The 16,967-nt window shown below is 40.8% G+C and overlaps 1 protein-coding gene across 14 annotated transcripts in view; it reads right to left on the reverse strand.

The window, feature by feature from the left end:
- LOC124286912 (hemicentin-1-like) overlaps positions 1-14,146 on the reverse strand; it is a 34,258-nt gene extending 20,112 nt beyond the window's left edge. For 2 of the 14 annotated variants that reach the window (XM_046723360.1, XM_046723357.1), the window contains exons 1-10: positions 13,966-14,145; positions 9,461-9,624; positions 7,387-7,528; positions 6,467-6,718; positions 5,589-5,846; positions 4,993-5,250; positions 2,556-2,813; positions 1,687-1,944; positions 1,111-1,368; positions 518-775 (exon numbers count right to left, since the gene is read on the reverse strand). In XM_046723360.1, the coding sequence (XP_046579316.1) occupies positions 518-775; positions 1,111-1,368; positions 1,687-1,944; positions 2,556-2,813; positions 4,993-5,250; positions 5,589-5,846; positions 6,467-6,718; positions 7,387-7,528; positions 9,461-9,624; positions 13,966-14,032 (2,173 nt within the window). In that variant the 5' untranslated portion in view covers positions 14,033-14,145. Of the gene's footprint in view, positions 1-517; positions 776-1,110; positions 1,369-1,686; positions 1,945-2,555; positions 2,814-4,992; positions 5,251-5,588; positions 5,847-6,466; positions 6,719-7,386; positions 7,529-9,460; positions 9,625-13,965 lie in introns of all 14 variants that reach the window. The other 12 variants (XM_046723364.1, XM_046723361.1, XM_046723362.1 and 9 more) reach the window with 11 other exon arrangements.
- Between the last annotated feature and the right edge of the window lie 2,821 nt (positions 14,147-16,967).

Consider the following 16,967-nt stretch of genomic DNA (forward strand, 5'->3'; position numbering starts at 1 on the left):
TATGATTGATCAAATGGTGTTTGCGTCGCCACATTACTGAGAAAATGCCGATGCCACGGAAAATTGTAAGTTACTGACTCATTCACTTCTCGAAAAAATAAAAATATGTTTACAACTGCGTTTGTGAAATGACCTTGTTTTTCACTTGATTTACTTATTTAGGATGTGCACAAAAACAGTTCACAGAGCAACGGCACCTGGGTCAGTGTAAAACGACAAAGATTAAAGTTTCAGCTTACATCTGTTATGCTTTTGCAATCATAGATGAGTTTACAAATCAACCGGTTTTCAAAATGCTCAACTATTGTAAGGTTGTTACTTGTTTAAAAGTCCGATTCAAAATATATTAAAACTGATGCTAATTGTTAAAATTGCTCATTATTGTTTCTTAGGAAAAAGCAAGAGTGCTGCTCACAATTGTGCTGATTTCGAAGATCAGATTGCTCAAAATATATAAGACTGGGCCTGTCATCATTTTTTCTACCATATCTCGTGAAAATTAAACAAAGATCCTTACATCTTACGTCAACGCTGACCAAAGCAGAGTCTGACCCTACTGTGTTTCTGACAGTACAGGTGTACTCCCCTCCCTGTCTCCTACTGATGCTGCTTCTTGTCAATACAGCTCCTGTACTGACAGTTGGCCTTCCGTGTGACCACGTGTAGTTTGTTGCTGATGGGTTGCCCTGTTGTGTGTGTTTACTACAGTCCAGTCTTAAACTAGTTGACTCAGTCACTTGGACGGTGGATGGAAGACCCGATATTTGTGGCGAATCTGCATCATTAGATAATCAACAAAAAAGATCGTGATCCAGGCATATTTATGGATGCAATGATGTTCCAGTTGTTTAAATGCATTCGGTCTTTACCATAGCAGAATTCCATACCCCTTGATCTAAATAGGGGACATCTCTTCAGATATGCAAATAGGACTTTACCATTGTTGCCTTGCTTTAATTACCATAATTTAGGAATTACTTATGAATTAATGCTGTGCAAAGCACGAACATTTGACACCAAGGTATAGGGTATTCCGACGTGATAATGTTTACGCTTTAAACTTGTCACTGATTTTGTTCTTTCCTGTGAACACTAAACAATGTTCCTTACATGTTACGTCAATGTTGACCAAGGCGGAGTCTGATCCTACTGTGTTTCTGACAGTACAGGTGTACTCCCCTCCCTGTCTCCTACTGATGCTGCTTCTTGTCAGTACAGCTCCTGTACTGACAGTTGACCCTCCGTGTGACCACGTGTAGTTTGTTGCTGATGGGTTGCCCTGTAGTGTGTGTTTGCTACAGTCCAGTCTTAAACTAGTTGACTCAGTCACTTGGAAGGTGGATGGGAGTCCAGATATTTGTGGTGAATCTGCAACGTTGTAGAGTCAACAACACTGGTCATAAACCTTTCAGATTTATGATTGCAAAGATGTTCCTGTTTTGCAAATGCACTCCATAGTTACCATCACGGTATTCATTACCCTTTCTTCTCTACAGGGAACATATTTTCATGGGAGCAGATACGACTTTACTAGTGTTTGGTCGCTTTCATGGACTAGATTTAGAAATTACACATAAATTACTTGCTGTGCAAAGGACCATTTTACATCGTGGTGGAGGTTAACAGACGAGACTGTATTTCCGCTTTAAACCTCCACGCCGAGTAAAGATTTAACAATTTCCTTACATCTTACGTCAATGCTGACCGAGGCGGAGTCTGATCCTTCTGTGTTTCTGACAGTACAGATGTACTCCCCTTCCTGTCTCCTACTGATGCTGTTTCTTGTCAATACAGCTCCTGTACTGACAGTTGACCCTCCATGTGACCACGTGTAGTTTGTTGCTGATGGGTTGCCCCGTGTTGTATATGTACTACAGTCCAGTCTTAAAGTAGCTGACTCTGTCACTTTGTATGTGGATGAAAGACCAAATATTCGTGGTGAATCTGAAAGGTAGTCAAATCGACAGCACTGCTCGAGTACTATTTATATTTATGGATGCAAAATTGTCCCAGATGCATGACCACTACGTAATTGACTTCTGACTTATCAAATGATGTTTGCGTCGCCTTATGGCTGAGATAATGCCGATGCCACGCCAAATTGTAAGTTACTAATTCACTGACGTCTCTAAAAAGTGAGCATATTTTCACGATTGCTTTGGCGAAACAGCCTTGTTTTTCATTTGATGTACGCGATGTGCACAAAACAGTTGATACAGCAACAGAACCTGGATCTGTGTAAAACGACAATGACAAATGTTTCCGCTAACAAATTAATGAGCCTTTGCAATCATAAGTGAGTTTACAAATCAACAGGTTTCAAATGCTCAAAAGACTGTAAGGTTGTTATCTGCTTCACTGTAAAGTCATGTTACACTTAGTATATACGACTGATGCTAATTGAGAAATTGCTCACAAATTTATCTAAAGAAAAGCAAGAGCGTTGTTCACAATGATGATGATTACATAGACCAGATTGCATAATCACCTGGAAGGTTTGGACCTGTCATCTCTTTATCAGCTTTACATTATAAGCATTAAGCAAAATTCCTTACATGTTACGTCAACGTTGACCGAGGCAGAGTCTGATCCTACTGTGTTTCTGACAGTACAGGTGTACGCTCCTCCCTGTCTCCTACTGATGCTGCTTCTTGTCAGTACAGCTCCTGTACTGACAGTTGACCCTCCGTGTAACCAAGTGTAGTTTGTTGCTGATGGGTTGCCCCGTGTTGTATAGGTACTACAGTCCAGTCTTAAACTAGTTGACTCAGTCACTTGGTAGGAAGATGGGAGTCCAGATATTTGTGGCGAATCTGGATCATTAGCTAATCGTCATTAGATAATCAACAACAAAGATCCTGATCAATTTATATTTATGGGTCAGTGTATTGAAGAACATCAGATACCTCATCACTTCTATGCAGGTGACTCGCAAGTACAGGACACCTTTAAGCCAACACCCGTCATCATGAAATGGAACAGTGCATTGCTGATGTCAGTACATGGATGGAAAAGAACAAGCTAAAACTCAATTCAGACAAAACGGAGGTGATTCTGTTCGGACCTCGATCCAGATTGCGGAAATGTTCTTTGGATCATTTGTCTATTGGGTCAGCAGACATCACCGTCAAGTCATCTGTCAAGAACCTCGATGTGTACCTTGACTCCTCGCTACCCACGGAAGATCACGTGAGTCACTTGATTACCACCTGAGGAACACCAGTGCCATCAGACATTTGCTGACGAGAGACGCAGCTGCCTTCCTTGTGAGATCTCTGATATTCTCTCGATTCTACTATTGCAACATTTGCTCAATGGAATCACCAGTCAACAGATGAGCCGTCTGCAAGACATCCAGAACTATGCTGCCAGACTGGTCACGCGGATGATCATAAAGGATCACATCACACCAGTGCTCAACTTGCTTCACTGGCTCCGCATTCCTGAGCGAATCATATTCAAAATACTCTCGCTCACTTACCAAGCTGCCCTTGTGAATGAGATGCCTATCTGAGTGATCTGACTGTCCCATACTTTCCTTCAAGAACTCTGCGCTCTAGTCAACGACAGCTCCTTCGGGTGCTTGTCACCAAACGTAAAACATTTGGCTCCATATTCTTCTCTGTCTCAGCCGCTACACTGTGGAACTCTCTACATCTCTAGAAACTATAAATCCAGTCTTACAACCCACCTTCTGAAGCACTATACCGAAAAAGAAAACCCCTAAAACTCATACCATTGTGAAGAACTCAACTGCCTCTGTTACCATCGTTTGTGGCAATGCGCTTTGAGCATACCTTCGTGGCTTGGATATCGAGCAATATAAGTGCCATTACTATTACTTTTTACAGATTAAAGATAATATGCAGCAGAGAGGGTTCGGGTGATCCTGGCACAGTCAGGCTGGTAAAGCTCATCATCAGCTCAGGGGCCTTGCCCCCTCTACACGCAGTCCAGACAGCTAATTGGACGTCTCCCAGGAAACGCTTCCAAGTCGAACACACCAAGAACTTTCCGGGGAATATGTCGACTCCCCAACACTGCAGCCTTCTGCATTACCCAGAGTGTCAGAAGGGATGTGCACCCGGTGGAGAACCGCAAGCGATCAGGAGGTATCAAACCTAGGGCACCGAGAACAATGGGCAGCCTGACGAAAGTGTACTTGGGATGCAAACGAACCATTTCAAAGGCCAGGTCCGCATATTTAGCAAGCCAATCTTGCCAATCACGTTGCTGTCAAAAGGGACAGAAAATTCAGTGGTATAAATAAATTCACTGACTATATAATAAAAGACAAGATCAGGTTTGTTGGCTGGAATTCTCCTCAGCCTGTATATGGGCCTATTACATAGAAGTTTGAAAGAATCATTTTCCATAACGCTCCAGATATGTTCAGTGTCGTACCATGGATGGAGTCAAAGCCACAGGCATGGCGGAGGTAGTAAAAGCAACACGCCATGCCATCATGTCTTTTAAGATATGCTGTTTGTGCCAAGGAAGGGCATCCACTGACAAGGTGTTGGACAGTCTCTGTAAATTCATTACATAGTCGACATTTTATGTTGATATTTTGTTTAAGAATCACATTCTGGCGATTGCGAGTGGGAAGCGACTGGTCTTGGGCAGCAAAATGGAGGCCCTCACTTCATCCAGGCGAAGGAGTCGGTGGGATTGCTATTCTGTTCCACACACTAGCATTATATTTATGGATGCAATGATGTTCCTGACATTTAAATGCATTCGGTACTTACCATAACTGCATTCACTACCCCTTCTACTAAATAAAGTCATCTCTTTAGTGATGCAAATACGACTTAACCATTGTTTCCTTGCTTTAATGATTATAACTTAGAAAGTTCTTATAAATAATGCTGTGCAAAACACGAGCATTTTACACCATGGTGTAGGGTACTCAGGTTCGATAGCGTTTACGCTTTAAACTTGTCACGGTGGTTTTGCTCTTTCTTTTAAAAACTAAACAATTTTCCTTACATGTTACGTCAATGTTGACCAAAGCGGAAGCTGATCCTACTGTGTTACTGACAGTACAGGTGTACTCCCCTCCCTGTCTCCTACTGATGCTGCTTCTTGTCAATACAGCTCCTGTACTGACAGTTGACCCTCCGTGTGACCACTTGTAGCTTGTTGCTGATGGGTTGCCCTGTTGTGTGTGTTTACTACAGTCCAGTCTTAAACTAGTTGACTCAGTCACTTGGAAGGTGGATGGAAGACCAGATATTTGTGGCGAATCTGCAACATTGTAGAGTCAACAACACTGATCATAAGCCATTCATATGTATGGATACAAAGATGTTCTAGGCTTTCAAATGCATTCGATCCTTTACCATAACGGAATTCACCACCCCTTCCTCTAAATAGGGAACATATTTTCGAGAAATACGACAATACCAGTGTTTGGTTGTTTTTATAGAATTGATCTTAAACAACTACGCATAAATTAATGCTGTGTCGAGCAGGGACATTCTATATACATCGTGGTGAAGGAATTCATACGCCACAGGGAATACGCTTAAAAACTGTCACAGTGCCATTGCCATTTCTAATAAATAGTAAACAATGTTCCTTACATCTTACGTCAACGTTGACCGAGGCGGTGTTTGATCCTACTGTGTTACTGACAGTACAGGTGTACGCCCGTCCCTGTCTCCTACTGATGCTGCTTCTTGTCAATACAGCTCCTGTACTGACCGTTGACCCTCCGTGTGACCACGTGTAGCTTGTTGCTGATGGGTTGCCCTGTGTTGTATACGTACTACAGTCCAGTCTTAAAGTAGCTAACTCTGTCACTTGGAAGGTGGATGGGAGTCCAGATATTCGTGGTGAATCTAGAACAATGAACGGTCAATAAATCATTTCATGAGTATGAAACGTTTTTGCCTAGTACAACACTGATACCAAAGATACATGACTTGTACGTTTTCACATAACAAAAAGTATACCATGCAATACACATGGTTAGTTTGTGCCTACAGAAGGTGTACACATGAAGACTCTCATGGTATTATCAGCGATTTATATGTACAAACCTCAGCACTTGCATGTTGGGGATGTCAAGCGAAAATTCACGTTTCTGTAATCATTTGTATAGACCCGTGAAGATCCGGGTTAGAGCTGTTCTCTAGCAACACATGCTTGAGGCTACTAACGAGATCAGATGGTCGTGCTCGCTGTATTGGTTAATCATCGTATCCCAGTTACGTAGATCAATGCTCAGTCTGGTCAAGAGTCGATTAATTACAGACCGCTCCCATATGGCTGGAATATTGCTGAGTGAGGCGTTAAAAAACAAACAAACAAAATATGAATTGTCGGAACTCTTCCATTAAGCCCCTTTCTTCCTATCTAAACTCTTTCACAACCTAGTTACCATTTATGTCCGCTTCGTTAACAAACAAATAGACATTATTATACACGTTAATGCCTGTTTCATCATACTGCCACTCACATTGTACTACGACGTGGACCGCTGCGGACACAGGTCCAACTGAGTTGGTGGCAGTGCATGTGTATTGTCCAGCTTGATTCTTGTCGATGCTGCCAATGTTCAGTACAGCCCCCGAGCTGACAGTGGAACCTTTGTACGTCCAGTTGTAGGTAAGTGCTGTAGATGATTGAGTATAGGAACTACAGTCCAGTCTCAATCTACCTGACTCATTTACTCGGTATGTTGTTGGCAAGCCAGATATCGTAGGAGCAGCTGTGAGAATAGATGTGATGAGATTAGAGACTATGAAAAAGCAAACAGTTTGTGGAGGCATGTGCTAGGCGTTGATAGTCATAACAATGGGTAGCCTCTTTTGTACTGTTGTAATCTCATTTAATTGCGTGTGTTCGGTCAGATATTGTACAAATATACAATTTCGTCCAATTACCACATGAACCCTCATCCGGCAGTGAACAGCAAGACTCGAATAAAATGTAGCAAATTGTTTGTTGACATTTCAAAGCTTTTGGTCTTTTGCATATACATTTCAATGGTAACATAATGGTATGCATATGTCAGCAATCAGTTCTCTGGTAAGGACACTCCTACAACACACAGAGAAAATATATCAACATCCTAACATCCTGCACATATTGGAATAAGTTCTATCGTATAGTTTTATCCAAATTCACGCTCTACAATACCAGAAATATGTTTTGCACATTACACTTATTTAAGGATTCCAACCCTGCCGTTCACAGAGACGAGCGAGGTCTTGACCCAATGGGCTACCCAGCCGTCATAGTGGAAGTGCTGATATAGACGTAACAGACATTTTATGCAGGATGAATCTATCACCACAATTCCACTGTTCCATAGAATGTATACTATGAACGTGTAACATTGTGGACATAATTATAGTGTATCTGGAAGTTACGCACAGCTCCACACCGCCCTGAAGCCGGAGGACCCAATGGACACGTCTGTCGTAAATGTCATACGATAGTAGGTGGAGGGAGGAACCGTGTACCCTCCATGGGAACCTGACAGAGATGCCAACAGGTTGCCCGTGCCATTGTACACCTGAAATCAAATAAAGTGAATGGAAGTCTCGATACTCTCAGGAAGCACTCTGTCCTTTTTTTTGTAGGAGATGACATGAAAGGTCTGCGTAACTACAAACGAAAATGCCTTGCTCACAATCAGTACTGACATGAATATTCAGCTATATGTGCTAAATTCCCTGAAAACATATCTACCCCATATGCGAGATATTAAATGTTTATTTTGTTTTTGTATTTATCACGGCGGAGGACACTAGAAATGGGTTCATTGTTCCCGTGTTGGGAATCGAATCCGGTTCCTCGACGCTCTAACCACTAGGCTACCCCGTGGTCCCATTTTGTGTTTCTAAAACTGAACCAAATGGACATTCAATACGCAGCAAGGCACACATCATGTAATGTAGTACATGTTTTGTCTTGTGAACGATCAGCAAAGCAACATACCCATTATAACTATGTGTGTTTGTGTGATTATCTACTCATTTCGGGTCCACCATATATTTGTTTTAGGTATTAGATATGCACGCTTCTCATGAAGATCAGGGTTAGAATTGACCTCAGCATCTCCTGCTTGTCATAAGCGGCGAGGAACGGGATAGGGTGGTGAGACTTGCTGACTTGGATGACACATGTCATCGTATCCCAATTGCGTAGAACGATGCTGATGATGTTGACCACTAGATGTTCTGGTCCAGACTCGATTATTTACAGACCGCCACCATATAGCTTGAATATTGCCGAGTGCAGCGTTAATAAACAGACTCACGTATATATGCAAGATCAAAGGCGAGCATCACGCTCATTACGTGTACCCGTCATGAAGTAGACATGAAGTTTCAGTTCTTACAGCTCAATAACTCGAAACTGATTTAGTTGTTGATAAGCAAATATGGGGTCTGCCCAAATAGCAGTGCTCAAAGAAGGCAAGTTATTGATGGCTATTGCCAGATATTAGTCAGAAAACATCAGCAAACTATAATGACGTTAAGGACCAACATCGTCCATATCGACCACTAGTGACAACTCATGAATCATAACACTTCCTCCGTTCATGCCATGTGGTGTGTTAAATACGCCAGGGGGATCTTCCAGTACAAAATCTTGATGCATTAGAAGAAACCCTCCACCATGAATGGAACGCACTACCTAACGTCTGATACAGGCAATCACGATGAGGGTCATGGGTGTTATTGCAATTGACCTAGTTCCAAAGTATCTATCTGACCTGATGGCCAGATATCAGCCCAACCGAAGTCTCCGATCTGAAAATCTTGGTCTTCCTGTTGTCCCACACTTTAGGTCCAGTACCAGGTTTGGGGATCGATCATTTCAGGTGGCAGGACCCACTCTCTGGAATCAACTTCCACTGGAGTTAAGGACAATTAACAACCTGAAGATTTTCAAGTCTAAACTGAAGACAGACCTTTTTAAGAAAACATACAGTGTCTAACTTTTCATTCTTGAGCAGTACTTTTGGACTGGAATTGGCGCTACATAAATGTTTGCATGATGATGATGATGATGACGGAGGTCTGTATGCCAGAACCTTGAAATGACTGCACTTGTTAACGTCATGCGACAATAATTCAGCAAACGTCAGCAAAATAATTAAAATTTTGGCCATGTTTTTCATTCTTTTTGGGGAGTTTAATTATTCTTTGAGAATCAACTCATACAGATAGTAATGTAAATTTTGCTATGATGAAGGGAAGCAGATTGATACTATTGACAATATGGGTTCTTGCGATACTATTTTTGCAGATTACAGTGTTATCCCTTCTTATCACCGTGACAGAGTTACTAACATGACCATCAATGTCCACAGGTCTCGCACACACACCTGTTTCTGTACACCTTGCACCATAGCCATGGCGCCCCCGAAGTTTAAACTCTGAATGAGTGTGTCATGTACAGCTGTATTGACAATGGCAACACAATAAGATATGCTTACCTTTACGTAGTCATAGCCACCTTCTGTAGCGAACGTTTCAAACTTAAGCTGGATCAGCTTTCTGGGGGTAATAACATATGTGCAGGAGAGATGATTGGAATATGTGTAAGGGTAATTGGGGGATCTGATTGTTCCTGAGTATCCCCGGTAGGTTCCACCACAACCTGAAGCAAAATATATGTTGGCATCATAGGGAGTAATATTGACATAGAGCAATGGACGTATTGTCGTAATATAAAGGAGATGTTGTGTGATATCACTGAACATCTGCTCTCATAGTGAAGGTTTAATGATCCGATATGCAAAAAAACATAATAGCCCCCAAAACAAGCAATATCAAAACAAGTTAAACAATCTCTCCCATGCGATTGACTTGATGGTGGTGATGTTGCAAGGGCACCTCGGATCAGATTCTCTGATAGTTGAATGCCTGTGCTTGCTATCCGTGTTAAACTGCGACATCTCAGCTGGCCAGCATAAGACGTGGGATACAAGGTAGGATACTTTTGAATGACTCATAAACTTATTAACTTCATTTAACTGAAATGTGTCGCACCCAGATCAGTCTCACTTTGTTCGTTGTTAAAAGTACAGTAATCGTCAAAGTGATGATGAAAAAACATCACCTCCCTTCACATCAAGGTCGAATTTTAGCCGCTTTTAGCAATATCCCAACAATATCAAAACCAGAAAATTGGCTTAACACATAGTACCCAATAAGAAGAATCGAACCCAAAATGACGAAAAAACTATTTAACCACTAGGCTACCCTACCGCCCCTTATACGCCACCTGGCTGTCAATGGTAGACTGTGAGTACAGTATTCTGCATTCCAAATTAATTCAGCGGGTCAAAACATGATGAAGATTAACAACAACTCTGTGAGATTTCACGTTGTAGCTTGTGACGACTTTCATACACGTACAATGCTGAGCCCTCACTCTATGACAGTTCACACTCCAGTGAATTTGCACAAGTTCTTGTCAATGTTATACCACTATTGTTACCTTGAGGGATGTATTACACCACTTCATATAGCACGTTAATGTTACATAAACACCCAAACAACGCTTTAACGTAACGCGGCATAAAATAGTTCAGCAAATGAAGATGTACCATAACCGTAGGTATTCACAACGTGTACAACTGGAATATATTTTGTATTTTGGTTACAGCAAAGAGATACAAAGAATAACATCGATAGATGAGATATTAAAATATTACGAACTACTTCAGTGGGTCGATCATTCACCGTGACAGTTTGACGCGTTGTGATGCATTGGTGATACATTAAATACACGACGTCAAAATGACCGACACGACGGGACGTGACGTGACGGGAGAGATTTCCAAGGTCTGAACGGTGGACGATGGACGATTATAAGTGTTAGGCATCATTTTCACTTGGCCGATCACCGAAAGATAATTCTAAAAATGTGTCAAATTGGTACAAAGAAACATTCACAGGTTGCTGTTCATAGTCCATAGTTTGGATGTGCATTTCTTCCTTTCGTTCACTAGAATCTGTCAAAGGGGGGGATTTTCTTTAACGAGCATACAATTAAGCTCCATGACTTATCCCTATGTGTACTAAAACTTGCCTTTTATGGCTAAAGAATGCAAGTGATCACAAAAAGTACTTCGCTGTGGATCAGTGCCAGGGAATTGATTTCCCAGGAATGTGGTCGTAGTCTGACAGCGTTTACGTCATTTCATAAAGTCTCACAAAACGTGTGAACCTCAAAATGTGTTAATCACAGACCTATTAACGTCACTCAAATGCGTTTATCTGACCCACCGCTTTAGACTTTAGGCTTTCATCTAAACTACCACTCGTGAAAGGTAACGTCGTATATCGTGTCAACTACACGTGTAAAGAAACATTGACGCTGAAACTCGGGTGCACATTGATTTTGGATTTCAACATAGGTTTGCTGATTTCAAGGAAAAGTCACCCAGTTCATCCATTTTACAGTCAACATGTAAATGTGGTTTCAAATAGTTTAGGAATTGTTCTGCTTTGATGGTGATTGAAACATATCATTATGGTTGACCAAATCCGATAGTGCAGGCTTGAAACATACTTAAATGCTAATGGTTTAAGTATGTGAGTGAGTTAAGAATTTAAGTCACATCAATATTTCTGCCATATCGTGACTAAATATAATTTTATATTTATAGTAATTGAAAGTAAATTTTAAAAAACTTGTAAGGACGTAAAACAACTAGATTATCACCGATATGAATTAAAAACTAGTAATTAAATCTAAAAAACTTCAATTATAACTGACAATACAATATAGAAACAAGCTATACATTGCTAACAACTGAAGGTAGATCACCATACTAGGGACCATGGGGACTTACAGAACATTTGTTTCCTGCATGGACCCTTGATGTGTTTACACCATCCCTTCAGATGTTAGCAATGTTTCACAATCTAGCCATAAATTCAAATAACATAAATGCTGCAGTTAAAATAGGAGTACGTTTAAATTTACTATAATTGTTGTGAGACCTACGTGCCCTCTCAGGAGGACAATAATATTACAGCACTTTAACTCCCTTCGAGGATACAGCCACTAACAATATCAGGTGTTAATTTAAACTACTAATCATAAAGCATTTCACTATTTGCACAATTGTATTAAAAATTTATCTAAGAACTCTATTTCTTTAAAAAAGGTCAAATGATAATTAACATTAGTAAAACGGTCCTTAACTGTTTTGACATTAAAATATTTATCCCTTGTAATGGAAAAAATCAATACAGTCAAGCAGGACATTCTTTCATCACAACGGATGCAAAACGGAGGATCCTCATGAGTATATTTTGCATGGCCAAAGCAACATCGTCACATAATTCTGGACTGACAACCAAAGTTATTGTTACCTACTTGGGTGTCCTACTTCTTTTGCATTAGATCACGTAATCAGTGTATGGAACGAGAAGTGGTATCACAGACTTGTTGAGTGCTGCCAGCAAAATCGGCCATTGTGTTACCAGAAATGCCAACATGGCTTGGTACCCAACAGATACGATGTCGTATTGGCCAGTAGCAAGATTATTATATAAGTCAATTATTTCGATTAAAAGTGGGTGTTTACGGGAAAGATATTTCATAGCCTGAAGGCAAGATAGAGAGTCTGAAAATACGATATATTGTTAATATTTAGGGTATCTATTAATATATTTAAGAGCTGTTAGTATTGCGTTTGCTTATGCTGTGAATATGGGACTGTCATCTGGTAATCTAGATGATATTTCCTGGACCCAATGACAGTGGCACAAGCAACTGCGCCACCATCCTTGGACCCATTTGTACATAAGGATGTGTATATATTATATTTAGTTTTTAATTGATTAAATTCTTGTTTATTTTAATCCATAAGATTCCAATTGTTTAAATGTGGTTAATGTTAGGCCCTCGTGTGGCCTCACCAATTGCCAAGGAGGAGAAGAAAGAAGTTGAGAAGAGGATATATTTTCCAGCTCAAGGCCGGCAGCAGAAAGGAATGGTTTAATTCTTAGACCAAGAGGCGGAACAAGAGAAGACTTCTCGTTGTATAGATCCTCATAAAGAGAATTAAAAACACAGTTAAATGCAGGATTTGTCAAAAGGAGAAGTTCTGAAGGACACACGACAAAGTCTTAGACCTTGGTGGTGGACATAATCTAATAGTTTTAGGTTGCTTTAGCAGGCTCCACTATATGCGATAAAACCATGATCAAGTTTCGAGCGGACCAGTGATCTATATAGATGTAGGATGGAAGCTTGAGCCCATACCCACTTTGAAATAGAAACGACTTTCAATAGATCAAGTGCTTTCAGGTATTTATTTTTTAGGGATTTGATATGTGAAAGAAAAGTTAAATTGAAGTTGAAAATTAGACCCAAGAACTTGGCCTCCTTGACAAATTTGATGGGAATGCCATCTAAAAATAGTTCTGCGTCCTTATGCGGCTTATATATTCTACAGGGGTGTATAGAATTATTTTTTTACTTAGAAAATGTAAAGCCGGTTACAAGACACCATTTATCTAATTTGTTTAAACATAACTGCAGTTGCCGTTCAATAGCATGCATATTTTTACGGCGACAAGGAATAGTAAAATAATCCACAAAAAGTGATCCATCGATTGAATCATTTAAAACCTTGGATAAACTGTTGATCTTGATACTAGATAAAGTGACATACACAATACTGCCTCATCGGACACCCTGATTCTGCTTATAATGGTCAGACAAGGTCGAACCCACTCGGACTTGAAATTGCCGGTCTGTTAAAAACTGTGATATAAAAACAGGTAAACGACCCCCTTTAACCAAAATCATGTAAATCCATTAATTGTTTGAGACATTTGCATAGAATGACTCACTAATATTAATTCAATAACTTTTGAGACATGTCATCTGAGTTACTTGTTAATCTAGTACAAGTAAAGTCTTCAAGAGTTTACAAAAATGCAAACACACAGCAGTTAATGTAATAAAGCAATTCACCTGTTGTTTGATGAATCCAGCCGATCAGTATATAACACACCACCACCCCATCCAACCAGTTCGTCATCCTGTCTGTATGATATTCTGCTTCAGCTCCACGTAAAGCCACAATGTGCCATGGTGTTTGCGTTGAAAGCCCAGCCTAGATGGATAATTTACATGATGTGTTGAGTGTGATCTCTAGTGAACACGCACTTCCTAGTTTCCTAGAACTGTCATGTGTCAAGTGAAAATGAAACCCAAAGTGTATTGGGATCAAAATACCAAGTAATGTGTTGAAGCCTGGGTTGACCCAACAAAACAGGTCAATGCCTACAAGTACATCTACCACCACCAACACCACCACCACCACCACCACCACCACTACTACTACTACTACCACTACTGCTACTACTACTGCTACTACTACTACCACTACTACTACTACTACTACTACTACTACTACTGCTACTACTACTACTACTACCACTACTACTACTACTACTGCCACTACTACTACTACTACTACTGCTACTACTACTACTACTACCACTACTACTACTACTACTACTGCTACTACTACTACTACTGCTACTACTGCTGCCACTGCTGCTGCTACTGCTGCTGCTACTGCCACTGCTACTGCTGCCACTGCTGCTACTGCTGCTGCTGCCACTGCTGCTACTGCTGCTGCTACTACTGCTGCTACTGCTACTACTACTACTGCTACTGCTACCACCTGCTACTGCACTACTACTACTGCCACTGCCGCTGCTACTGCTACCACTGCTACTGCTGCTACTGCTGCACTGCTACTGCTGCTACTACTACTGCTGCTGCCACTACTACTACCACTACTGCTACTACTGCTGCTACTACTACTACTGCTACTACTGCTACTGCTACCACTGCTGCTGCTACACTGCTGCTACTACCACTGCTGCTGCTACCACCACCACTACTGCTACTGCCACTGCTACTACCACTACTACTACCACTACTACTACCACTGCCACTGCTACTCACCACTGCCACCACTCTGCTACTGCACTGCTACTACCACTACTCACTACTACCACTACTACTGCCACTACCACCACCACTACTACCCACCAATTCACACTCACCACTACCACTCACCACCACCACTACCACTACTACTACTACCACCTGCTACTACCCACTACTACCACTACTACTACCACTACTACACTACCACCACCACCACTACTACTACCACTACTACTACTACCATCACTACCAATACTACCACCACTACTACTTACTACTACCACTCACCACTACTACTCACTATTACTACTCACCACCACTACCACCACTACTACCACCACTCACTGCTACTACTACTACTACCACCACTACTACCACTGCCACTACTACTACCACTACTACTACTACTACCACCACACACTCACTACTACTACCACTACTACTACTACTACCACTACTACCACCACTACTACTACTACTACACCACTACTACTACTACTACCACCACTACTACTACTACCACCACTACTACTACTACTACCACCACTACTACTACTACTACTATTACTACTACCACCACTACGACGACGACGGCAAGCATCACCACCACAGCTACAACTACCACTACAGGTAAGCTAAAACTTATAGTCATCATCATAATTATAACAGCAATAATAACATTGTTTTTCACAAGGGTCTCAGATATACCATGCGGCGCTGGCACACTCTTAGAGGGAAACCAAAGTGATACACGTTACACACACTTTAGTACCATAGCAAATATGACAGTCCAAACCCAGTATCAGTCCCTGTCCAAAGTCGCACGTTCATTTCGCAAGTCATTCATAAAAGTAGTTTTGTGTTGTAGAACATAAATATGTTGCATACTCTAGTCTTGATGTAATTGGGTGTATTATCAGTACACTTTACTGACTGCGTCAACATACAACCATGATGAGGTTCGAACAACATTTTATGTCGCTTGGCTGCAGCCTTCTTCACATGACAAAAGATCCATCCAACAGATACATGCCAAAGTTAGAAAACACGTCACGTCCCCGAAGAGCCACGTGGATATATTAAGCAGTTACTGAGAAGAAAGCCACGCGACAACACTAGAACATCCGATTCCACTTGTCTCTACACTGACAATGAATTGTGTGTATCCGTGTAACGTATTCCAAGTGTTACAGACGAGGAGATACTGGTACTAGAAAGGAAAGGGGTTGTAGAGTTTACCATTGTCCTGTATCCGTATATGAGCTGTACTCAAACATTCCATGGGGATGATTAAATAGCGTTTTTGACTCGAAACAATAACGGGTTCATGCTGGATGTGCTACATTGCCACATTTGAATCTATGCAATGTCACATATATCAAAGAAGCAACATACCTAACGTACTGAAAATGAAAAAAAGGAAACAAAATCTGAAAATAAAAAATAAAATCAAAACTAGAAATAAAATAATAAAATTAAAAGTATGCAAAAATGTTCTGCAACTATATCCAAAATGTTTCCTTTCCTTTTTTCCTTTCCCTGTGTTTAATTTGTCCTTCCCTGTGATTGACACAAATATTGATCACTTACGAACAATCAGTAACTAACAATCAGTTGAGTGAATTTGATTCATTTATTACATTTGCTGCTCATCAATATTTTAAACAACCGGTGACATGACAGATTTTGTGACCCACGCATATAAGTTTCACCACCAATAAATGGAATTGTCACCCAGTGGAATCTGATAATTGAGATTCATTCAGCTGGCAATAAAAAAGGGGACAGTTGAAAATCACGATTATGCATTTCGCATCTTTAGCATGTATTGCTTTAATGCTAGTAGTGTCGAATCTTGAAATATCTGCTTTCTTCCATGTTTCAGTTGCAAAACTTCTTACACCTCTAATATGTCCCAAATTTGTGACGCAACTCTGGCGTCCAGGTACAGTTTTCTCCGCAGTATAACTGGCCAATCGCAGTATTAAACAATACGTGTTAAGTCTCACATG

The sequence above is a fragment of the Haliotis rubra genome, unplaced genomic scaffold (genome assembly GCF_003918875.1).
Source record: "Haliotis rubra isolate DU_JTF1 unplaced genomic scaffold, ASM391887v1 Scf396, whole genome shotgun sequence".
Lineage (NCBI taxonomy): Eukaryota > Metazoa > Mollusca > Gastropoda > Lepetellida > Haliotidae > Haliotis > Haliotis rubra.